General features: G+C 44.3%; 2 protein-coding genes across 5 annotated transcripts in view; both read right to left on the bottom strand.

The window, feature by feature from the left end:
* The window catches only part of Nxpe3 (neurexophilin and PC-esterase domain family member 3), a 51,366-nt gene extending 49,189 nt beyond the window's left edge, over nucleotides 1-2,177 (bottom strand). Inside the window, exon 1 of one of the 3 annotated variants that reach the window (XM_029470553.2) lies at nucleotides 2,039-2,177. The gene's annotated coding sequence lies outside the window, so the exon portion shown is untranslated. Of the gene's footprint in view, nucleotides 1-858; nucleotides 1,203-1,678; nucleotides 2,014-2,038 lie in introns of those variants that run through there. The other 2 variants (XM_085832207.1, XM_085832208.1) reach the window with 2 other exon arrangements.
* Nucleotides 2,178-6,862: 4,685 nt separating this feature from the next.
* Nucleotides 6,863-26,339, bottom strand: part of Cep97 (centrosomal protein 97) — a 34,918-nt gene continuing 15,441 nt past the window's right edge. For both annotated transcript variants that reach the window (XM_021184899.3, XM_085832134.1), the window contains exons 7-11: nucleotides 26,063-26,227; nucleotides 25,206-25,330; nucleotides 21,325-22,099; nucleotides 18,817-18,892; nucleotides 6,863-13,199 (exon numbers count right to left, since the gene is read on the bottom strand). In XM_021184899.3, the coding sequence (XP_021040558.1) occupies nucleotides 12,504-13,199; nucleotides 18,817-18,892; nucleotides 21,325-22,099; nucleotides 25,206-25,330; nucleotides 26,063-26,227 (1,837 nt within the window). In that variant the 3' untranslated portion in view covers nucleotides 6,863-12,503. The remainder of the gene's footprint in view (nucleotides 13,200-18,816; nucleotides 18,893-21,324; nucleotides 22,100-25,205; nucleotides 25,331-26,062; nucleotides 26,228-26,339) is intronic.

Consider the following 26,339-nt stretch of genomic DNA (forward strand, 5'->3'; position numbering starts at 1 on the left):
GGATCAGAAAGAATCCGTTTTTTACAACGCCACTTTCTGCTGCCTCTTCACTGTTCCCTCCCAGACTCCAGCCGAAAGGTTCAGCTCTACACAGACACTGATAGTGGCTCCAGTCTGATAAAGTGTGTGCCAGTGCTGATAAAGGCTTCCTTAAAGTACCTACTGCACCGGGAGCCTTTGGCTGGAAATCAAACACACACTATTATAGACCTTAGTGAGAGACGAGGGTATACATTTAGAAACAGGTAAGACACATTGTTTAGTGTAAGCTGAGGGTAGTTGCTACCTTGTAAAGGTAGGCTCTTCAGTGATTAGAAGTGATAATTCTGTAAAAAGGAGCCAGTGAGGTGACTCAGCAGGTAAAAAGTGCTTTCTGACCAGCCCAGCAGTCTGGTCCCCCAGGAGCCACAAGGTAGAATCTCATTCCAGCGTTTGGCCTTGGCCTTTGCTCTCTGCAAATGAATTTTCTCCTTTTCCAAACTCAAGTCTAAGTGAGTTTGATTTTTTTTTTTTTTTTTTTTTTTTGGTTTTTCGAGACAGGGTTTCTCTGTGTAGCCCTGGCTGTCCTGGAGCTCACTCTGTAGACCAGGCTGGCCTCGAACTCAGAAATCAGCCTGCCTCTGCCTCCCGAGTGCTGGGATTAAAGGCGTGCGCCACCACGCCCGGCTGCAAATGAATTTTCTTTACACCTTAGTAAGCCAACACCTTTGCTGGGTCTGCTCTTCGTATGTCTACACCTTAGGCTTGGATCCTTTGGCATCGCTTACTTTGAAACCCTTGATATCCCTTAGATACAGTATACAGTATACAGTCAAGTAGAAGAACCACTAAATAGAGTGGCCAGGGGGTATTGCTTACTTCAGTTGAGGGCCAGTGGTACTAAAATGAACTTTGAATTGTGCCTTGCCATGGTCTCTCAGGACAACTGGATTCTGGAACACTAGGATCAACCATTCCCTCTTCAGTGACCTTTCTTCAGCTCCTTTCTCAGTAGCAGATTACACACTTGGTCAACCCAGAAGAAATTATGAAAACAACAGACATGGAAAGAAGACAGTAAGCCCAGTCAAAAGGGGACAGAGCCCTCACACTGCTGGGTAAAAGTATGGTGTGCCCTCCCAGAGAGGAATCAAACAGTCAGGAGGGTCCGGGCAACCTGCCAGATTCTAAGACACCCTAATAATCCAAATGACACATAATGCCTACAGGAAGAGAACACAATCACCAGGCAGTGCGGTTCTTTTATCCATTGGGAACACGGCAATAATCTATTGTTGATGAAAAGCACGGGGGGGGGGGGATTACACTTTCATATACATTTTTGCAAAATCCTGCCTCACAACCTCTCTGAGCACCACCGCTCTTCTGAACTTGAGTCAAGCAGGGACAGAACACAAGCCAAGATCTCAACATCCCACAGAGGACTGTCACACACTCGTTCCTCCCTGCATGACTATTCTGATGCCTCCAAAACTGCAGCTCAGTAAAGCCTGGGTAGTCCAAAGTATGACGAGACAACAAGATAAGCAGCTGGCGCCACAGCAGCGATGAGACTGGCGATAGGGACCAAGTGCAGTGTCGCCAAGCTCTCTGCACTGGGAGTGGAAAAAAGAAGAGAAGTAAGGGGTGGGGTGGGGGGGAGGAGAGGGGCCTGATTGCGCTCTCGGGTGCAGGTCACCTGAGGTGCCTGCTACCAGGCGCTGCGGCGCTGCAGCAAGTGGAGAAACTGAGGATGGAGATGTTCAGGCTCGCCCTGCATCCTCTCTGCAGCGGCTCGGATCATCCGGACCTTGGCAGTCGCAGCCCAGGGCTGAAGCTCTGCCTGCGTCTTCGGTCGGGGCCTCGGCTCCCGGGCTCTGGAACGCAGTTGGGACTCCCGGGGCCGCAGCTCCCTACACCGGGCCGGGGACGTTAGGGACCCGAGGTCCGCGCGCGGAACACAGGGCTCTGCAGCTTCGGGGCGCAGGAGGCACGCCGCACCCGGCGCTCTCCGGACAGGCTCCGCCCCGCCGCGCGCTTAGTCGCAGCTCGCACTCACCCGGTCTCCGGTCTCGCTCGCCGCTCGCCCTCCCACGGGATGTGGACGCTCCGATCCGGGGCCTCCGCGCCAAGCTGTTCTCTCCCCGCTTCCTGACCGCGCTACGGCGCCTCACCCCCGACCCCCGGCTACGATTGGTCCGACTATGGGCGGGGCGGGGCGGAGCGGGGATGTTGACTGACAGCCGCGCAAGCTGAGTGATGTGCCCAGTGGCGAACACAAGGAGTTGGCACTGCCTGTGCTACCCGACCGCCCCAGGGAGCTTGGGTTCGGATGACTGTGTACCTCTGGAGATACACTCTAACCCGAGGGCTGGACCCTTTTGGAGACACAAATACAGATGACCTTCGGACATCAGCCTTTCCCCGGAGCGTCCCCTCAACCGGTTCTCTTCCTGAGAACTAACCACAATGCTGGCCTAGCAGTGGCGGAGCTGCTGGTACCAGAGAAACACTGCTTGCCAAACGTGAGCATAGAGATAGCAGGGTCTTGAAGCTTCTCTCTTTGAAGTTAGTCTCTTGGCAAAAGCGCCAGGATATTCCACCCAAACCACCCTCAATGCTGGATTACCCTAGTTTGGACGTTTTATGTCAAAAGCAGCTTGGTGAATCTGAGATACTGAGAGGAGTTTCTAGAGGACAAAAAGGCCCGTGTGGGACAAAAGACGTTCCTGGTTTAGAGCACAGTGGGGTTGGACGTACTTTTAACCTAAGCAAAATGCTGGGGGGTTGGGGGGAGTCTGGGGCTGGAGAGATGGCTCAGCGGTTAAGAGCACTGGCTGCATGCTCATCCAGAGGTCCTGAGTTCAATTCCCAGCAACCACATGGTGGCTCACAACCATTTGTAATGAGATCTGACGCCCTCTTCTGGTGTGTCTGAAGACAGCTACAGTGTACTCATATACATTAAATAAATAAATCTTTTTTAAAAAAAGTTTAAAACAAAAAGAAAAAGTTTGCCCTCAGACTTAGTCCCAAGTTGAAGTAGAATCGATATAAATTACAACTGTCATTAATTATCATTATATTTATTGACAATGGAGCTATAAGAGCCTGAGGTCAGGAAGAACAGAAGCAAAACAACTGTCTTCAGGGCATAAGACCACTGTGTTCATGAACGCAGAGCACCTGTGCTTGCCTCTACAAGACTTGAACAAAACCAACCCACCAACATTCTCACATGGCAGGACAAAGGGTTCATGTGTGCATACACACGCGCACGCACATACACACACACATTAACTGAAGACCCAATGACGGCATCTGGGAGCAGGAGATACTGTGCAAGGCTCTGGGCTTGATCCACCCCACCCCCACTCCTGGCCCCCCATCACCATCAGCTAGCTGAACATGCTTCCATTTCCTGAACCCATGCACTGAGCAGCAGTGAGGGACAGAGAGCAAGTGGCATCGCTATTGTCAGTCTGCCTATGCCTTGAGGTTGAGACCCTGGTGTTACAGTCCCTTTTGTAGGCCTTCATCAGCATCCTTAACAGACAGCCATGTACACTACAACTCTCAGTCTGGGGTCTGAGACTGTCAGACCCTGAGGATTTGCTACATCTCTGGTTCCAGGGATGAGCATGTTCCCTTTTGTGAGGGGGGTTGGTTTTTTACAGCCTTTTTCCAGCTTTAAGTTCTGGTTTCTCTATGCCCACTTCTCTTCCTGCTCTGGGGTTGCTTCAGCTCATCAACTGCTTTCTTCATATGTTCAGGCAAGCCATTGCCTAAGGCTGACTTTTTCACAACTTGATAGCTTTTGCTGGCCTGAATGCTGGGTGGTTGCCTCTCTTGAGGCTACCTTCAGAGACCAGGCCACACACCGAAGCTCAAGAGTAATGGCTCAGGAAATGGAAGCATGTTCAGCTAGCTGATGGTGACAGGGGCCAGGGAAGCAGGTGGAATGGATCACACCCAGAGCCTTGCACATAACAGCTGGCATAATGGGGCACACCTTTAGTCCCAGCAGAGGCAAGTGGATGTCTGTGGTTTCAGAGGCCAGCCTGGGTCTACATAATTGAGTTCCAGGACAGCCAGAGCTACAGTGAAACCCTGTCTCAAAAACAAACAAAAGAAAGAAAGAGAGAGAGAGAGAGAGAGAGAGAGAGAGAGAGAGAGAGAGAGAGAGAGAGAAAGGAAGGAAGGAAGGAAGGAAGGAAGGAAGGAAGGAAGGAAGGAAGGAAGGAGGGGAGGGGAGGGGAGGGGAGGGGAGGGGAGGGGAGGGGAGGGGAGGGGAGGGGAGGGGAGGGGAGGGGAGGGGAGCTGGGGAGGAGAGGGGAGGGGAGAGGAAAGAGAGAAGAGAAGAGAAGAGAAGAGAAGAGAAGAGAAGAGAAGAGAAGAGAAGAGAAGAGAAGAGAAGAGAAGAGAAGAGAGGAGAAAAGAGAAAGGGGAGGGGACGGGAGGGGAGGGGACGGGAGGGGAGGTAGGGAGGGGAGGGGAGGTAGGGAGGGGAGGGGAGGGGAGGGGAGGGGAGGGGAGGTAGGGAGGGGAGGGGAGAGGAAAGAGAAAAGAGAAGAGAAGAGAAGAGAAGAGAAGAGAAGAGAAGAGAAGAGAAGAGAAGAGAAGAGAAGAGAAGAGAAGAGAAGAGAGGAGAAAAGAGAAGGGGGGAGGGGAGACCTACTCAGCACCATGCATTGTGGCAGGTGGAAGACATCCAGAGGCCCACCTGCCTATGTCCCAGCCCTCTGTGGTACCACTACAATGTCCGAGTATGTGATGGCAAGATGGGAAAAGGAAGGGAAGGAGGAACAGCCTGATGTGAATAATCTGAGATGTCACCTAAGGCTATGGTGAAGTCCCAATCCATGCTGCCAAGAGAGTCAGACGTCGGTGTCCATGTCTATAGCCCATGTTACTACCAAACAAAGGCTACGTAGACATTTCGGGTCTGGTCTGAACCTTGAGACCATATTGATGTCCAGGACTGTCCAGAATTGGCCCCACCCCTTGCCTGGAGCAGGAGAGCTGGCCCTGGTGGTGTGGACACAGGAGAGCTGATGGGCAGCCAAACTCAACTCCCATCCGGGCCCATATCCAGAGCTTTGAGCTGGCCCACCTCAACATCTACTCTATCTATGAACTGCTGGAGCATGTGAAGGCCTGGTCCTGAAGGATCTCCATGACTCAGGGCAATAACAGGATGTCCGAGAGTAGGCCCGTTGAGGATCCAGTATTGGTAGTGTAGCAGAAGCCAGAGGCCTCCAAACCAGACCAATGACTCATTACATTGGACATTTGCAAGGAAAGGTGTTCAGACACACTGCAGCTGCCACACACAGCGAGATGATTTTCCTTTGTTCTTCTTTCTTTTACTGTTTGTCAGTTTTCTTTTGGGGAGGAGGTTGCAAGGTTGGAAAGCAGATAAAAGGGACAGGGAGATGAGTGGGATGCGGGTGCATGATGGGAAATACACAAAGAATCAAAACAATTTTTAAAAAAAGAAGAAGAAAAGGGAAGGAAAAGAAAGAATATGGAGAGTAGGTAGGTATCATATGCTGGGCACAGGAAAGATCAAGGATCACCAGCCAGAGGACATCCATTCGTGAGTACGAAGGGCAGGCACCTTCAGAGGCTAAGGCATGAGTTAATATACCTTCGACATACCTGTGCCTTTATTCTCAGCTAAAACTTTTTGGTCCTCTGCTGACAAGATGGCTCAGTGGTTACGAGCCCTTGCTCTAGAAGAGGACCTGGGGTGAGTTTCCAGCACCTCCACACGTGGTGTTTCACACTATTGGTAATACTGTGATGCGCAGACTCACATGCAAACTAAACACCCATTTTTTTCTTTTTCTTTTTCTTTTTCTTTTTCTTTTTTTTTTTTTTTTTTTTTTTTTTTTGGTTTTTGAGACAGGGTTTCTCTGTAGCCCTGGCTGTCCTAGAACTCACTCTGTAGACCAGGCTGGCCTCGAACTCAGAAATCCGCCTGCCTCTGCCTCCCGAGTGCTGGGATTAAAGGTGTGCGCCACCACGCTCGGCTAACACCCATATTTTTACACAAGTAAAAATACATCTTTAGAAAAGCAAACACTAAAACCATCATCCAAAAATTATTTATAAAACTTTATAGCACAGGCTGATCACGTGCAGAGGCATTTCTGTCCATGATTTTAACATGATCTAGAGCTAAGCATACCTAAAATATGTCCATCGTTTCTTTTAAATTATGACTTTACACTGACAGTGTTCAGGAATGTACTTCTTTCTGTTTGTTTTGTTTTGTTGAAAGGGTTTTGGTGTAGCCCTGGCTGTCCTGGAATTCACTCTGTAGGCCAGGCTAGTCTTAAACTCAGAAATCCACCTGCCTCTGCCTCCCGAGTGCTGGGATTAAAGGTGTGTGCCACCATGCCCAGATAGGAATCTACTTCTTAACTGAGCACATTTCTAAATGAACTCACCCTCAAATGACTCCATAGAGGTTCCTGGGATAAACTCCCAGTGCTTCTTTTGTGGAGAAAGGACAATGCTTTGGGAAGGACTCTCATGCTTTCTTTCTTTTTTTTTTTTTATTTTTGTTTTTGTTTTTGTTTTTTCGAGACATGGTTTCTCTGTGTAGCCCTGGCTGTCCTGGAACTCACTCAGTAGACCAGGCTGGCCTCGAACTCAGAAATCCACCTGCTTCTGCCTCCCAAGTGCTGTGATTAAAGGTGTGCGCCACCACTGCCCGGCCCATGCTTTCTATATACGATGTCAATACTCTAAATTTTCTGAAGTAAAATTGTTCTAAACTTTATCTACCGATTAACTGTGAGCACAATGAGCTAATCACTGAAATAACCAGATATCACACCTAAATGTATAAAGCTTTTATTTCAAATTAGACAGACTCAAATACAAATGAAGAGCACAATATAAAATAGAAAGCCTTCATAAAACAGACGTCAGCCACCTTAAGTCTTACTGTTTATACTAACATTGAAAAAAAAATCAAGAAATAGTGCAAAATCAAATTATTTTTAAACTCTTCTTGCCGACACTAATGATATTCTGGAACACAGGGCTGCGATGTCGGAAAGTGGTACTGTGCTTGTCTAGCATGCTAGCACCACACACACAAATTATTACAAAACATCCAAAGAAATGTACTAACAAGGCCACTCTAAGGAGTAATGCCCTCTATCCACTAAAATTAATAAAAAGAATTAAAGTCCAGTGCGATTCCCACCCATTAACAAGAAGAAGCGCCTTGTCCTATAAAGACGAGGGTCAGTTTCTCTCCAGGACTATGAGGCCCACCTTGTTCACATGATGCTTAACTGCAATATGGCACAATAGACTTTATCACCAAAATTCTCAATTTAAACGTTTCTGTGCCTATAGTCCCAACTACTCTGGAGGCTGAGGCAAGAGGATCATTTGGGGCCAGGAGTTCAAGACCAACCCTAGACAACATAATGAGACCCTCACCTCAAAAAAAGAAAAAAAAATTGAAAATGTTCCTTACAAACTACTTCTGCTTCACTTCAAGAACAAGGGCGCCACAGCTGGGCATGGTGGTGCTCGCCTTTAATACCAGCACTTGGGAAGCAGAGGCAAACAGAATCTCTGAGTTCTAGGCCAGCCTGGTCTACTGAGTGAGTTCAAGGACAACCAGGGCTTTTTAGACAGACCCTGTCTCAAAAAAATAAAAGTACTATGTATTTAAAGTTAAAAACATAACTACAATAAACTTCTTTTAACACAGATGTGGCAAAATAAAAATATACATTAATCCCAGCACTTGGGAGTCAGAGGCAGGCGGATTTCTGAGTTCAAGGCCAGCCTGGTCTACAAAGTGAGTGCCAGGACAGCCAGGGCTACACAGAGAAACCCTGTCTCGAAAAAAAAAACAAAAACTAAGACAAAAACAAAACAAAGAATATACATTAAACAACCATATAACTGAGCCTCATTTTTCTTTATGAATGGGAACTAAACCAATGACTACTTTCCCCTTCCCACTTCAGGAAAAATATATATTATTATTAGAAATCCAATCTTAATATTTTACATAAAAAAAAACCAAGGGAGATAGTATAATATTTAAAGCTGTATATTCCTGAAAGCATTTATGAAAAGTAGAAGACTTGCCATAAATAGATGACAGAAACGTTATGATGCTTGTGTTTAGGAAATAATCTAAACTAAATCCAGGGAAAACATACACTCGAGAACAGCACCGTATAATCAAAGAACAGGGTTATTTACAAATAAACAACCATGTGGCCAAACATTTTCTAAAACATGCATATATAGTGTCCTATATAGCTAGACATATAAGGGCAAACTATCTGAATACTATCAGCTGTCATGATTAGATCTTTCTCACACCGGAGTGTAAAATTCTTACCATCTGTTGCTCTATAAAAGGCAACATGAAGCATCAAATTCAGTATTTCTTGAGAAAATTTTATCTACTTTGGTCATCTATAAGATTAGCTGTTATCAAATAAATGATTAAGATACAGTGATTCTTTCGTACAGTTTTAACTTTACTATTGCTGTTGATGGCCCAGGTTAGCCCGAATCTCACTATGTAGCTGAAGGTGGCCTTGAACTCTCAGATCTTCCTGCCTCGGCATCCCAAGTGCTGTGACTACAAGCATGTATCACTAAGGCTGTGATGCTGCATGCCTTTAATTCGAGCACTCATTAGGCAAAGGCAGGAGGATCTCGGAGTTAGAGGCTAGCCTGGTCTACAGAGCCACGTCTCAAAAAACAAAAAACAGAAAAAAAAAAAAAAAAAACGAAGTGTGTACTGCCATTTCCGACTGCTATTATTGCTTCATACAAACAATTTTAAGAAAGTCCCATTTGTTTTTTTTGGAGAACATTCATTCAAGGTTCTGAAAGATTTAGCTGTTTGCTACAACTCTGCCATTAAAGGGCCTCTCTTAAAAGCTGTTTTTCCTGTTTAAAATGCAGCAACTCACTCATTCCTGTAAAGATGAACAGAGACGGTGATGGAAAGCTTGAGATATGCAAACATGTTTCCAGTTTGCTGCTGACTACCACAACCTTACACAGGCTGGTTATCATCCCTGGGTTCTGTTTCTTCTTCAAAATAAAATAGTCAGTCCCTGCTATAAGGCCAGCATCTCTTTTACATTGTATAATAATAATAGTGATGATAACAACAACAACAATAATGGCAATAATCTCAAGATTCCTTCTGATTTTCACATGGTATGACGAGTTTTTTGGGGGGAGGGTTTTTTGGGGGGAGGGGGTAGGAGGCTTGGGGGGTTGTTTGGTTTGGTTTGGTTTTTTGAAACAGGGTTTCTCTGTGTAGACCAGGCTGGTCTCAAACTCAGAGATCTGCCTGTATCTGCCTCGCACAGGCTGAGATTAAAGACATGTGCCACTATTGCCTGCCTATATGGTCCGAGTTTATGCTTCTGCAGTAATTCCAAGTGATAATCAAATACTCCATAATATGAGAATGTATCGGAGTCAAAGCAGCACAGCTGAACAAAAATCTCTCATCAAAAAAGCCAAGTTCAAAGTTCAACTTCCCAGACTCCCTAGTCTGTTCCCTTCCCAGCCAGGCTAATAAATAATCCAGAGTCAAATAAATTACTATCTCTTAGTTACATAAGTTACCTTTAAATTATATAAACCAATAAAAATACGTTAGGTCTCTGCCTTAGTTTTCCTACATTCTGGCATATTGCATTTTCACCAATATTCAAGATTCTCTGCAGCTCGAAGCAGGTTACTTCACATTCCCATACTTCTAAACTGAGATAAAATAAGAGAGAGGTAGAGCAGAATATGAATAATTAGCATATTCTGCCAAGTTTTTCACAAAAAAAAAAAAATATGTTGAATGCCATTTTCAGACTAGAAAGCCAGACAAAAGAACAATAAGTTCTGCTGACAGTGTCTATCAGACGAAATGGCTGGATCTGCCATTACTTAAGAAAAGGAAGAAGCAACTATACCAGAACCTCGCTCTGGGACGCTCAACCGTGGCGCTGGAGCCACTTTTCTGAAATCAATGGGCCGTGAAACAGTTTTGGTGCTACCGCAGTGAAATGCTTTTCTTTACCTGTGGGCAGCAAATGAGGCACTTAACTGTAAAAATAGAAAAATAAGAAAAATTCTTATTGCCTATTGAAAAAGGAATAAAAAAGGTAGGGTTGAGGGATGGCTTACAAACACCTGTCAGCTCCAGGTTCAAGGGAGCTGACACCCACCTCTGGCTTCCTCCAGCAGGCACACACACACATAAATACTCTCCCTTGCACATTTACACACACAAATTCTCACACACAAACACACACACTCTCTCTTCTCTCACACACACATACAAGCTCTCACACATACACAGCACACACATATATACTCTCTTACACATGCATACTCTCACACATACACACATATTCTCATACACAAACACAGACACTATCACACACACAAACACACACATACAAATTAAGTATTTGTAAAGAAATGCAAAATTATAAAAGGTAATTATTATTCAGAGTTAACTTTTCAGTTTTAGTCAATCAAGCATTCAATAGTACACATCCATACTAGAGGAAATAGTTTGAACTCAAGACTTGCTCTGTTTATAAAACCCAGAAAACATGTCCTTGTCAAAGGACTCTGGATTTCTGAGAATGAAATGCAAGCCTTCTCAACCTGAGTGCTATGTAGTTATGAATTCAGCTCTCCATAATGTAGAGCTGTTCTTCTCAGCAAGTACCACGTGGTCCTCAACTCTATTCTGGAAGGACCAGAACTTTTGCTTTTATATACTTTCAATTAAAGGGCTCTAATGGCTTTAATAGAATAATGGATGATATTAGCACCTACTTTTAGAGAACTGTCAGAATTTTAAAACAGTTGCTTGTCCACAGTTGGAACAATCAGATCTGTGCTGTGCTATTTAATGACAGCAGAACATTCTAAGAGATATAATGCCAAGCCCCTAAATGTCACCTTTGATTGACAGGTAGCCCTTCACATTCAAACACAATATTATTATTCCTGAAGATTTTTTTTATTATTTTCTTTTCTTTTTTCTTTTCTATGGTTGTTGTTGATGCTGCTGCTTTTACTGTTTTGTTGGGGTTTTTTGGTTTGTTTTGAGACAAGGTCTCACATGGAGCCCTGGCTGACCTGGAACTCACTAGTAAACCAGGTTGTCCTTGAACTCATGGGAGCTGCCTGTTTCTGCTTCCCAAGCACTGGGATTAAAGGCATGTGCCACCAAGCCCAGCTTGATTGATCTTTTCTTAGTCACCAGTAAATTGTCCTTCAAATATGGCACTTTTCAGAGATTAGATAAAAAAAAAATTCTTTAGGAAAAAAACAACATTTGCAGTCTATCAGGATTTTAAACGTTCTTCACTAAGGGACAAAGGTCACGAGTGAAATAAGGACTGAGACACAGCTCCATGGGGCAGAATTTACCCAGTATGCACAGGGCTGTAAGTCCTGTGGTCCACAGACACACACACACACACACACACACACAGTGTAGCTTTGGCTCTTCTGGTGAAGTATATATAGAAATAAAGCAAGAACATAATGATGAATACATATTGATTTCTTACAATCTATTTCTTCCCAAAGTACTGGCACATAAATGTCAATAGCCTAAAAGAGTACATAATGAAAAGAGACATTTGAGCAGCATGGTTCCAAGTGACTAACTCTATGTCTCCTTTCTCCATATCAGAGGGAAAGATACTTGCCCAAGCAAGCTTGATCTTAATCCTGATGGAACACCTTTCTTCAAAACTGATCCACAAATTAGCTAATGTTGGTCATGAGGCAATTTAATCACCCACTTAAAAGTCTTGCACTAAAAGATCTGGGAGTTAGGTGAGCAGCTCAGTGGCCGGGCACATGCTTACCATTCTCCAGGCTCAGACTTTTAACTGCCAGCACGCACGCACGCACGCACGCGCACACACACATGCACACACACACACATGCACACACACACACATGCACACACACACACATGCACACATACACACATGCACATACACACTAAACCTTATTCTCCCTAAGTGTTCTTATACAAGAAGACTTTCCTTAACACAGAGGGTGGAAAGCCACGGTTTTAGTCCAAGGAGACTGCCTGGGAAATTTCACTTGTCCATAGCCCTCACCCTAGCCGTGCCTTACATATTCCATCCCTGACCATGTGACTAACAAGAGCCAAGTTCTTCTACTTAAATCACCAAAACTACTGCAAGGAACTGTTCCTGAAAGGCAGTACGGATGTAAAGGAAACATTATTGGTATAATTATTAAGAAATAAAGTGCATATGCCTTTTAATATCAATATTGTTTAGTACAGTAGTACAATGAAAATGAAGATGTAGTTCAGTAGCTAATATCCAAAAAGTGTGGGACAAGGATACAAGTTGTATATAAATAATAACAAAATGGGGGAAAGGGTAGCTCCCCTGCAAAAGAGACACTTGAAAACATAAGAAAATCGAATTGAAATTCGGGTCCCCAGTAAATCAGACAGGCTGCACACTCACATGCAACCCCTGAAAGGCAGCGTCACACTCCGGAAGCTGCCCTTGGGCTTCTTCGTTTAACTGACAATTCTCTGGCGTCTGGCTAATTTCATCCTGTGAAGTAGAAGCCACTCTATGACTCTCACTGTCAGAGGAGGCGTCTAACCTTTCCGGAGAACAAGCGAGGTGACGCTTACCGTCTCCTGCCACATCGTCAGAATCGGCCGCCTCTGCGGCATCGTCCAGCTGCTGGACCGAGGTTAAATACTGTTGGAGCAATGTGTTGTCCTGCTCGCTGGCTGAGCTCTCCCTACTGCAGTCACTGTGCTCCTCGGCTGTGGCCTCTGAGTCCCGGTCTTTGATGCATTTCACCGTGTCAGCGGAATTCCCCAACACGGAGTTTTCGCTGCTTTCTACCGAACTCTTTTCAAAATCCAAAGAATCCTGCAGACAGGGAACTTGCTCTGTCAGGGAGGAGTGAAACCCAGAGTCGGGAAAGTCTGGCGCTGATCTCCCTTGCGCAGCTTCGTCCTCAGCAACGAGCCAATCCGAACTCTGATCCGAAGAGGGGTCCTGATGTTGTGGAAATAACGGGGGCTTGGGTGACACCAGAGTGCTTGATATAGGAGGCCCATCAGTCTGCCAGGAAGCCAGACGCTGTTCCACTGTCTGCTGCCAAGCTTGTAGAGATCTTACCTGGAAACCAGGACACACAGTTTTAGTAGAAAGTAAATAGCCTGTCTTTTTAAAATGTCCAGAGCTTTCCCCCCACAGAAGTCCTGCAGTTGCCTGCATTCATTACCCCTCCAACCCCTTCACAGGGCTGACCCCAGCCTAATTGGGCAGGCACAGTGTTTTATGTCCTTGGTAGCAAAGGGTAATCCCCAGCACGAGAGGAAGGCCATAGCAGTTCTGCTTCAGGGGAGAAATACGACAGCATCTTTCTTACTAACAGGTCGATAATGTGCAAAATATAGACAACATCTAGTCGATAAGGGCCGATTAGCACCTCTGAGTCTAAGTGCATCTTCTAAAATCAGTCTATTTTAGGTATAGATGCAGACATGGGGTTTCCAGTTATTTTAAAATGTAGTATTTATAACTTTCTAAAATGACTAAAAATACCCCAAGTTCTTGACAATATGACCCTTAATACTTTAAAGTTACAAAAATAATTTGAATTTTTTACTATAAAAATTGCAAGCTGAGCGGTGGTGGTGCACGCCTTTCATCCCAGCACTTGGGAGGCAGAAGCAGGCAGATCTTTGAGAGTTTGAGGTCAGCCTGGTCTTCAGAGTGAGTTCCAGGACAGCCAGATCTACACAGAGAAACACTATGTCACAAAGCAAACCAAACAAGCAAACAAAAAACAGCAACAACAAAAAAGCAAGGGTGGGAAAGGACTCAGCAGTTAGGAAGACAAGCTATTCTTGACTGTGCGAGCGCAGGTCACAACTGTACACCCACGCAGCAGGTCACATGGTCTGTATCTCCAGGTCTGAGGCTTCCACATCCACTTGTGGCCCCAAGGGCACCATACACACATAGGTCACATGCATACACTCCGGCAAAACACCCCATACCCAGAAATTTTTATTTTTTTTAATTGCAGCTGGTATAGTGCTTGCCTAGCATACACGAGGTGCTGGTTCCCAACCCCAGCACTACATAAATCAATGGGGCACACCTGTAATCCCACCACTTGGGAGATGCAGGCAGGAGGATCAGGAGTTCAAGGTCACCCTTAGCTAGAGTGAGTGTGTGGCTAGCTTGGACCACATGAGAACCTATCTCAAAAATAGAGTAAGATAAAATAAAATGAACTAGATGAAGATAGCTGGGGAGAGGAGAAAGCCAAATAGGGAAGTTTTAGTTTCACTTTGACTACTCTCCAGGGGAGGTTCTGGTCTGTTTTTTATAGTGAGACAGGTTCTCACTATACAACTCTGTGCCATCAAGGTACTTTCTGATAGTAGTCTAAAATGTATCTTTTCAGATTTTTTTTCTATATATTTTCAAATATGTATAGTTTTCATATATATTTTCAATTTTTAATTTTTCTTTAGTTCTGGAGGGGGGCACATACAGCCTGTAGGAGCTGGTCCTTGCCTCTCATCATGCGGTCCCAGGGTCCAAACTCAGCTTGGCTAGCTTGATGGCCTACAGCTTCATCCAGTGAACTAGCTCACTGGCCCTCAGAGAGCTCTGAAAACAGTGCTGCTCAACCTTCCTAATGCCCTTTCATACAGTTGCTCGTGTTGTGGTGACCCACAACCGTAAAATTATTTTCACTGCTAATTTGTAACGGTAATTTTGCTACTGTTCTAAATTGTAATGTAAGTGTCTTAGCCAGGGTTTCTATTCCTGCAGAAACATCATGACCTAGAAGCAGGTTGTGGAGGAAAGGGGTTATTCAGCTTCCATTTCCGCATTGTTGTTCATCACCAAAACTCAAACAGGGCAGGAAGCAGGAGCGGATGCGGAGGCCATGGAGGGATGTTAACTTACTGGCTTGCTCAGCTTGCTTTCTTATAGAACCCAGGATTACCAGACCAGGGATGGCACCACTCACAATGGGCCCTCCCACTCTTGATCACTAATTGAGAAAATGCCTTACAGCTGGATCTCATGGAGGCATTTCCTCAAGGAAGGGTCCTTTCTCTGTGATAACTCCAGCTTGTGACAAGTTGACACACAAAACCAGACAGTACAGTAAATGTCTGATATGTAGAATACCTTATATGCAACTCTTGTGAACAGGTTCTTTAATCCCCAAGGGGTAGAGACCCACAAGTTTTAAACCCAAATGGATGTTGAATTCTACCTTTTGAAGTTATTATTTAGCATTATCCTGAGGATCTTTCCAGTCCATATTCCTACTTCATCCATTTTAATTATCCCATAGTATTCTGTAGTACTGTTGCTTTCTGTTATTTTTATAATTTAACCAGTTCCTTACTAATGGTAAATTTAAAAAAAAAATCTTTAAAATTATCTTTTAATTTTATAAGTTGTATATAATTATAAAAACTTATTTGTTAAGATATGTCTAAGAAATTATTACTAGAAGTTTTTAACAGAGCATTTCAGTATTAGTAATACTGTTATTTTTTAAAGTTTTTTTTGTTTTGTTTTTGGTTTTGTTTGTTTTTTTGTTGTTGTTGTTTTTCGAGACAAGGTTTCTCTGTATAGCCCTGGCTGTCCTGGAACTCACTTTGTAGACCAGGCTGGCCTCGAACTCAGAAATTTGCCTGCCTCTGCTTCCCGAGTGCTGGGATTAAAGGCGTGTGCCACCACGCCCGGCATTTTTAAAGTTTTAGAGTACTAATAAAACCAAAGCCTCAAAATGACTTCAGTCGGGGCTGGTGAGATGGCTCAGCGGTTAAGAGCACTGACTGCTCTTCTGGAGGTCCTGAGACCACATGGTGGCTCACAACCATCTGTAATGAGATCTGACACCCTCTTCTGGAGTGTCTGAAGACAGGTACAGTGTACTTATGAATAATAATAAATGAATCTTTTAAAAAAAATAATGACTTCAGTCTCTGCCCCTCGCAGGCTGAAGCACTCAGGAGAGCAGGCCTGGTGGAGGGGCATGGGTGAGTAGTGGGAGCCATGTTGTCTCTCCTGGGAAAGGTGCATGATGTTCTGGGAATGCCCTCCTGGAGGCAAGGCCCTTGGAGCTGTTCTCCCACCTGGCAAGGCCCAGTGGGAACGATATCCAGAACGTCTGCTTCAATCCTAGGGAGAGGGGGCCTTGACTCTTGCTTACTTAAAAGTTAAGAAAAGACATGACTGACCAAGGCCTTTATAAATCCCTTACTAGATGGTCTCAAAAACTGATCTGTAAAGAAAGACGAGGGGTCTTGGAAACATCAACTACTTCTGAGGACTCAAACCTGCCAGTATATGGAAGAGACAGAACGTTTAAGACCTATTAAGAGAAGATAGAGCCTAAAGTGGCAGGGCCTAGAGGTCAACAGTGCATTCTCAGGACAAGTTAGTTCATTCTCAGGACAAGTTAGTTCATTCTCAGGACAAGTTAGTTCATTCTCAGGACAAGTTAGTTCATTCTCAGGACAAGTTAGTGCATTCTCAGGACAAGTTAGTTCATTCTCAGGACAAGTTAGTTCATTCTCAGGACAAGTTAGTGCATTCTCAGGACAAGTTAGTGCATTCTCAGGACAAGTTAGTGCATTCTCAGGACAAGTTAGTAAGTAAAATTTTCTGTGCTCTTAAAAGAAACATAAGTTGGATAGATTTGTCTTTGCCTTAGGTGAGGGGAACAGTAAAAGTCGATGGCAAAGTGTTAATTCTTAGTTTCTACTCTTTATGGAAAAGTTTTATATGAAGGACAATCCTATAAAAGTTGACAGATTATGGCATAAAGACAACTTAAAATCCATTGTGAGCATGTTGAATCAGAAAATAGAGAGGTTATACTTCTGTTAAAAGTTTGGATTCGGGGGCTGGAGAGATGGCTCAGCGGTAAAGAGCACTGACTGCTCTTCCAGAGGTCCTGAGTTCAATTCCCAGCAACCACATGGTGGCTCACAGTCATCTGCAATGGGATCCGATGTCCTCTTCTGGTGTATCTGAAGACAGCAACAGTATACTCATATGAAGAAAATAATCTTAAAAAAAAAAAAAAAAAAAAAAAAAAAAAGCTTGGATTCTAATTGTCTTTTACTTTGAAACTGCATGTCTGCTGCCAGCCTGTGCACAATTCACACTGGATGTGCCTGCCTGGATATAACTATTTGGCTTGCAATACAATATTTAAATCATTTGGCTTACAATATTCAGGTGCTTGACCATGACATAATCATTTGGATTATAATACTATACTGCTTAGCTATGGTAAAAGGCTACTGACCACAAGGAAATAAGGGGAACTTAAAATGAATTTTAATAAATACTTGTTGAGATTTTTGGATAATGATTAAAGAAAAATCTGAAACTGCATGTTTGAATGCTCTAAATTTCTGTATAAGTAAATTATATAATGGAGCTATTCGGGGCCAATTGCTTGACGGTCAACCAGTGGTCAGAGTCTTTTTGCTGACTCCAAATCTCTGTCCTGAATTACTGAACAAGGACTCTGGCCCCGAGGACAAAGACAGGGAGAGCTTGCCCCACCCCTCATCTGTCTTGAGATGGTGTAGGTATGATGCCCTCTGGCCTCCAGCCTCCTCACCCCTCGACACAGACGGTCACAACAGAGGGTGAGCTGACCCAGCCCCTCACTGGCTGGAGCACGGTTGCAGCACTCAGGAGAGCAGAGCAGGCCCTGTATCTCACCTGGGCAGCACAGTAGTGCTGGCCCTGGTGGAGGAGGCCCAGGCGACCCACCCCTACCCCAGGGCAAGAGTGCAGGAGAGCGACCCAGGCCTTGCTGCAGCACTCGGGAGAGTGTGCCCTGTACCAGTGGAGCTGGCTGTGGAGGCGTGAGTACCAGTGAGCTAGCCAGAGGACATGAGAACAGGAGAGCAGACCCTGCCTCCTGCTGATGGGTGGCCTGGATAAAGCAGTGCAGCAGAATAACCCTGGTGGCATGGCCAAAGGAGAGCCAGGCAGCTACCACCCAGGCCCAGATCCGGGGCTTTGAGTTGGCCTACTCCAAAATCTTCATCATCTGAGAACGTTGGGGCACACGAAAGGGCCAGTCCTATTAATCCAAAGCTGCAAGATCCCCAGGACATAAATAATCCAAGAGGAGTCCTGGTGAGGACAATATTGATGGTATCCCAGAAGCCAAAGACCTCAAACCAGACTAATGGTGCACTGCAGTGAACATTTGCAAGTGACGATGTATGGAGAGAAGGGACACACAGTGGGACACACTGTGACACACTACAGCTTCCACAAAATGTTTTCTTTTTTCTTTTTCTTTTTTTTAAAGATTTATTTATTATTATATGTAAGTACACTGCAGCTGCCTTCAGACACACCAGAAGAGGGCATTAGATCTCATTACGAGTGGTTGTGAGCCACCATGTGGTTGCTGGGATTTGAACTCAGGACCTTCAGAAAAGCAGTCCACTGAGCCATCTCTCCAGCCCCACAAGATGTTTTCTATGCTTTGTTTTGGTTTGTTGTTTTGGTTTGTTGTTTTGTTTTGTCGTTGTTGTTTGTGCATTTTTTATTTTCAAAGGACCACAGGCAGATCTGAGGGGACGAGATGAGTGGGAGTGGGGTATATGTGAGACTAACAAAGAATCAATAAGAAGTTAAAAAAAAAATAACTTTGGTCTCACTGGCTAGAAATTTTCTCTGTTCACAGATACTAGAGGAATTATCAGTAGGGGTTTACCTCGTTCCAAAGGAACCTGACAGCCTCTTCTTGCACAAAAGTCTTCACACGTTCTTCATCTCTTTCTTTTCTCAACCTACAGTGATTCAAAAGATTCATAAGGAAGAGCACTTTGATTTAAATGTCCTGTTAAAACTACTGAACAAATGCATTAGAAAGAGATTAATATCCTAATAACAACTGTTTCCACTTTTATTTAAAACCATGCTTCAAAACAGAAGCCAAATAAGATGTATCTGAAATTGAAATTCATGTATTCATTGTATAAAGTATTGCCGATGGGAGAAATGTTTGTATGAGTGTGTGTATGAGTGTGTGTATGGGGGCTGGTGAGATGGCTCAGTGGGTAAGAGCACCCGACTGCTCTTCCAAAGGTCCAGAGTTCAAATCCCAGCAACCACATGGTGGCTCACAACCATCCGTAACGAGATCTGGCGCCCTCTTCTGGAGTGTCTGAAGACAGCTACAGTATACTTACATATAATAAATAAATAAATCTTTAAAAAAAAAAAAAAATGAGTGTGTGCATGAGTGTGTGTGTGTGTGTGTGTGTGTGTGTACATACGCCTATGTATTAAACATCTCTTTATCTGCCCTTCAATTCCCAGCCAAACACAAGTTAATGGGAGGCATAGGAAAGACTGGTTAGTCAAAGCTTCCAGTTAATGATCACACCTCAATACTCAGGATCCCAGATGAGCAAGGTTCTCTCTCCTAAGGCATCAGCAGAACTAACGCAGCAGCCATCACTTTCTATTTGCCCCGTTCCTGACACTCCGGTATCACAGCCTTCTTCTATCTACTCTTTACTCTCATAAACCTCCGAGATCACTGATGGCATCTCCATTCTTAGGCCTATTCCAAGGCAAAGGCTTTCTTAGCTGCCCGTTACCATTCTGAATATCACCCTACTTTATCCTGAAGCTTGTTTTGTGTTTGCTTTTTAATTTTTGCAGGACTAGAACTAGAAACCAGGATTCTGTACATGCTAGACAGAGACTCTACCCCTGAGCTATACCTTATCCTTTCTCAGAACTTCCAACACCATTAGACACTTTCTCTAGACTCTCCAAGACATTCGATTGTGTCATCTGACAGCCCTGAATTGTAAGCGGCAAACTCCCTTATAGACTATCTTTCTTTGAACTTTTCCTTAGCCAAAACAGACCCATTTGTGCAAACATTGTAGCTCTCTGAAGCAGAAGCCTTTTTTTCTTTTATACAGCAGGATCATCCAACCGCTCCTCTCTGCTATTTCCAAGTGACTCTTCAACCTAACTTCTTGTCCTGGTTGAGTTCTTTTGCAACTTGAAACTGGCTTTCATCCCCCCACACCATTAAAGCCACTCTCGGGAAACTTACTGCGCAGTGAAGAGTAACCCGTAACAACTGGGATGTAGGATGTTTGTGCCCTGCATGTTCTGGATACAGAACAGGGAGGACAGCAACCTCCAAGCCTTGAAGTATTTACCAGAAGAGACTCTGTACACCTGAGGTATTGAGTTGCACCAGACTTACGCTAACAATGTGATTCCTAGTGAACACCCATTTCACTCCCCTGGGGCCCTCACACACATGTACCAGTTTACCTCCAGGGAACGAGAAATCTGAAAAAATCAGTCACATGAGCACACAATTCTTAAATAACCAACCCCAATAAAGACCATGCCTGAAATGCTCAGGGAAGCACCTCTGGTTGGCGCCATCACACATCACAGTGATGGGAAGGAGGTAACTGGAAGACGGCACCTGGAGGCCGCACCAGTCTCCTCTGTGATTTTCCCTAGTTTAAACTGTATGTGTCTGCTAAAATAAAGTAACTGGGAACAGAGCAATTAATGCGTTCTGTAAGTTCATTTAGCAAATTATGGAACCTGAGGACGGTCTTGAAGGTCACCACCTACAGTCACCAATAACAACCACTGGCTAAATCTAGCATCGCTTTCTCTACCCTGCAAGAAGCACCTCTCACTTCTCCTGAAATATTTTGCCCCACTGCAACTGAATATAATAAACTCTCTCGGCTGTTCCTTCTCAGGCTGCTTTGCTACTTTCTCCTAAGCAGCCCACAATAAACATCACAAGTTGGAGTATTAATGAACCCCTAAATGTCACAGGCTGGCAGTGAGGCAATCAAGTATGTCCTGGAACTGCCTTTGCCCCAGAATTTCAGTCCCTTTGGATGCCTGGTATTTTTCTTTAGCTCTTATGTCAACTACCTGGTTCTATGTGGGTTTCCTTTTGCCCCTTGTCCAGTTTTTCTACAGTATCTGCTTCTGTGTTGAGAATCACAGATGTAGTCACTCAGTATCTTTTGTGATATTACACTTATATACTTTGGCTATACACTAATTGCCATGCTGGGAAGGGAGATGCATATGATGCTCTGTACTCTCAAAATGCTTTCAGTGCATCACAGGAGATGAGGTACAGCAGCAGTGGCTGCAACACAGCTCTAAAACAACTTCAGAACCTGCCACCCCAAGCCAACAGAACAGCACAGCCTACCTCCGCACTTCATCTGTTAGGCAGACAATGTGCTCCTGCATTCTGCGTAGCCGGATTTCATAGCGCACCCCTTTGGCTTGCTGATTGTAGTTCCTGGTGTAAAAGCCTCTCCAACAGGCCTGAAGCTTAGTGGCAGCTGCATTCAGTTTCTGAAGAGTGACTTTATCTTGTCCCAAAGCAACAGGCCTCTGGGTCAAAATTCTACAGGGAAATTTCTCTGAAGTGGCAGGAGACATGGCTTCTTCACTGTTTGGTTCCGAGTGAGACGCACTGTGTCCAGCTGACTCAGGGAGAGATGTAAGACTGTGGGCATCCTCCTTCAAGATAGCACTGATGATCACTGACTTGGGACAAGGCAGCAGCCCAGTTTCCTCATTTACTTCTGTACTGATCTTACGTTTCAGCATTTCAACACAACTCTCACTCATATCCCATAAAGACTTTTCCTTGTCCTTATCCAAGTCCTGGTTTTCCAGCCCTTTTGTGAACTCATCTGCACCATCGTCATCCTCTAGGCCCAAGTTAATGCCCTGTAGCCTCAGCTCAACAGTGGGAGATACTGGAGACAGTCCCGAAGCAACTGGCATAAAAGTGGACTCCGAAGAGAGCAGACTACAGTTTAGTTTGTCCTCATCTGTCTGTATGTCTTCCAGGTGAAGGTCATTCCGAGAATATCTTGCAGCGTGTGCAGCAGCTGGGAAGTTATTCTTAACAGCGTATAACTGACCATCATTACTGCTGATACCAACCCAAGAGTTGATTTGCAGGACAGGTTCTAGAAGATTCAAGGGAATCGTTGTTGAAATCACCAAGTATTCGAAGAGCCTTCTTAATTGTATACTTAAAACATTTTATCTGCTGAGCCATCTCCCTAAGCCCTTAGTTGTAGACTTTTAATGACATTTAATCCCTAAAATATAGTAAAGTACAATAAAAACCGTTTCCTCAAACATGACTAAGATGTCAAACCAACATTTTTTTTTTTTAGATTTATTTATTTATTATATGTAAGTACACTGTCGCTGTCTTCAGACACACCAGACGCGTCAGATCATTCCGGATGGTTGTGAGCCACCATGTGGTTGCTGGGATTTGAACTCCGGACCTTTGGAAGAGCTAAGAGCTGTCGGGTGCTCTTACCCACTGAGCCATCTCACCAGCCCCAAACCAACATTTTTAAGAAAATTAATTTCTTGTCGCTGGAGAGATGGCTCAGTGGTTAAGAGGATTGACTGTTCTTACAGAGGTCCTGGGTTCAATTCCCAGCACCCACATGGAGGCTCACAACTGACTATACTCCAGTTTCAGAGAATCTGATTCCCTCTTCTGGCCTCAGCAGGCACGAGAAATGCTTATACACATGGACATATAAGCAGACAAGATACACATAAAGAAGTTAAATGAATTTTTTAAGTTAAAAAATAATAATTACAGATTAAAGGGTGGGAAGGGGCACGCCTTTAATCCCAGCATTTTGAGAGACAGAAGCAGTAGATCTCTAAGTTTGAGGCCAGCCTGGTCTACAGAGCAAGTTCTAGGACAGCCAGGGCTACACAGAGAAACCCTGTCTTGGAAAAATGGAGAGTGTGGGGGAGGGAGAGAGAAACACTGACAGGAAAATGATTTTTTTACAGTAGGAGTGGTGGCAGTTCATGCCTACAGTCCCACTTGGGAAGCTGAGGCAAGAGGACTTTCCTGAAGTCAAGGCCAGCATTACTATGTCTGTGCAAAGAAAACTGTCCATAAAGTGTTTTTTTTTCTTTCTTTTTAGTGTGTGTGTGTGTTTGTGTGTTTGTGTGTGTGTGTGTTTGTGTGTGTGTGTGTTTGTGTGTGTGTGTGTGTTTGTGTGTGTGTGCAAGTGGCCCCAGAAGAGTGTATTGGATTCTTTATAACTAGATAACTAGAGTTACAGTTGGCTGTGAGCAATCTGATGAACTTTGGGTGCTGAACTTTAGTCCTCTGGAAGACCAGAAGGCACTCTTATTTTTTTTTTTAATTAAAAATTTTTATTGACTCTTCGTGAATTTCACATCATGCTCCCCAATCCCATTCGGCTCCCTGTCCCTCCAATCTACCCTCCATCCTTGTAATCCTCCCCTAAAAGAAAACAAAAACTCAAAAAATAAAAATAAACAAAACATCTCAGTGTGTCACAGTATGTCACACAGTATGTCCTTTTGCCCAAATAGCTTTATTTGCAAATCTTCATTGCAGTGAGGCATTGGTCTGGTCCAAGGCCTCTGACTTCTGCTACACTATCAATACTGGATCCTCCCAGACATCCCCACTGCTGTCCTGTGCCATGGAGATCACAAAGCTTCATATCTACAGGACTGGCCCCTTCATGCACTCCAGCAGTTGACAGATGAGGTGGATGCTGGAGTGGGCCGACTCGGAGCCCTGGACCTGGCTCTGGAGAGAAGCTGAGTTGCTCAGCCTACAGCTCTCCAGGGCACACATCAGTAGGACCAGTTCTCCCACTTAGCCCAGGCGAGGAGTGGCCTCAGCTCCCCTACTCTCATGCCCTTAGGCAGGCTTTCCCACACCCACATCTCCAGGACAAGCTCTACTGTGTTGCCCAGAAGGGACTCTTAACTACTGAGTCCTATCTCCAGCCCTACAATAAACAGTTTTAAAAATCAGAGATATGAGGCTGGGGTTATGATTCAAGCATAGAAGACTTGCCTAACATGCCTAAGATCTTAGGCTCAATCCCCAGTAACACACACACAAACACAAATTAGGAATATGGGCTCAGTGGTACTTACTGCACAAGCCTAGAGACCAGAGTTCAATCACCTAAGCCCACATAAGGTAAAAAGAAAACCACTCCATAGAGATACCCTGTCCTCCACACATTCTTCACGGCACACATACCCACCTACACGCCACATACAGGATAATAGGGTTTGGTTTTTATTTAATTATAGTGGGGTTGCAGAGATGGCTCAATGGTTAAGAGCACTTGCTCCTCTTCCAGAGGTCCTGAGTTCAATTCTCAGAACCACATGGCGGCTTACAGCTATCTTTAATAATTTGATGCCATCTTCTGCTGTGCAGATAATGATGTACATAAAACATTCATATACATAAATTACATGAATAAATCTTTTAAAAATGTAATTAGCAATATAATGTCCATATACACATATCTGTATGCACATAAATGAAAAATGTATACATATATAAAATATATATATGTGTGTGTACTCACACATATATGTATATATGTGTGTTATATACAAATCAGTATCAAATGATCACTAAAGTTAAAGTAACAGAATATTACAAAAATACATCATTTTCAACTAGGCTTAGTGGCGCAGGTCTGCTATATCTCAGCATTTAAGAGGAAGAGAGGGGCTGGGGAGATGGCTCAGTGGTTTAGAGCACTTGCTGCTTGCAGCACTTGCAGAGGGTCCAGGGTTCAGGTCCCAGTACCTACACGATGGTTCACAACTGTCTGTGACTACAGTTCCAGGGGATCTGATACCCTCTTCTGACTCCTGTATGCATGTGATACACATACAAACACTCTCACATTCATACATACATACATACATACATACATACAGTAAAAGAAAGAAAGAAAGAAAGAAAGAAAGAAAGAAAGAAAGAAAGAAAGAAAGAAAGAAAGAAGGAAGGAAGGAAGGAAGGAAGGAAGGAAGGAAGGAAGGAAGGAAGGAATCAAATCAGGAGGATATGAAGCAAGTCTGAGCCTAGCCTGAGGCTACACAGTGCGTTTCAGCCCAGTCACAGCTACATAGAGAGACCTTGCCAGAAACTGACTAATGTTTTATGACCCAGCAAGTCAAATGGACTGCAGAGACGTAGTGGAGCAAGTTGTTCTTAGGCTCTGGGTAGAAACCCAGCCTCCTTACCACTTTCCTGGAAGTCTTGCCCGGGGCTTGAGCACTCAGGCGCACGGTGCACCCTTGTCTCCACAGCAGCAAGAGGAGACAACTCTTCATCTTGGCTCTGGCTCATCAGCTGCCTCTGGTGAAACCTAAAATCCAATAATAGTGCTGCTGCTGCCATCTAACACAAACTAAGCTTTTTCCTGCTACTAAGATAACAATGGTAACAGAAACTTAAGTTTACCAGGGGTATCTTTAGCCATTGGCGAACAATAGTCTCCTTTGAACACTTTGTGGAAAAAAGGTTCAATTTTTTTTTAATTGTTAAACAAAAATGGGGACGGTGACCATGCCTGTAAAGCCAGCACTGTGGAAGTGCAGACAGCACATTCAGCCGTTCCAAGTCACCTTCTCTACATAATGAGTCGGAGGCCAATCTAGCTTACATGAAAAGACTCTATCTTAATCTATACACTTAATTGTTCACCCACCTTATATGAACACAATTTCATATGCAAAAATATTGAAAGATGGGATCTCCAACAAGGGAAGTGATTACTAAACACTTGTGGCCATGTTTGTTAATATTAGCACTTCATATGTACATGAGGCCTACATTAAAAGGCCAAGTACTTTTCTTCAGGTGTTAAGGCTCAAATCTAGGGCCTCACACATGCAAGGCAAATCTACCAAGGCTATATTTGGTGTTGACAAATAACCCATTCTTCCATCATTGTTTGGTAAAGCAACTGCCAAGGAACAAGCCACACTGTGTAACTTAGCTTCTCTGCAGTGACACGAGGCCCGCATCCAGATGTGTGTCCTCTGCTACAGGGAAGTCACCTCCAAAGCTCTCAGCTGCCACAAACAAACGGGCTTACCTCTGTTTGCTCAGAATCTTCTCGAGTTTGGCATCCTCTGCAGTTTGAAGACCCAGTGCAGAAATAAGAGGACAGACTGTAGCCAGGTACTGGACAAGCTGGATGTGCTGACCAGGCCGATACGATCTCCCCTTGCCTTGACTATAGAGCCATTCAGCCTTCAGACTGAGGAGGAGGAGGAGGAGGAGACAGCACAGGGGTCAGAGACATTGCTAAGCAACAGTGATCTTCCTTTAGCATTTACTTAATAAAAACCAATAGATATTTTTCACTAAAA

Source organism: Mus caroli, unplaced genomic scaffold (genome assembly GCF_978045245.1).
Source record: "Mus caroli unplaced genomic scaffold, Mus_caroli_1 scaffold_17, whole genome shotgun sequence".
NCBI classification, from domain to species: domain Eukaryota; kingdom Metazoa; phylum Chordata; class Mammalia; order Rodentia; family Muridae; genus Mus; species Mus caroli.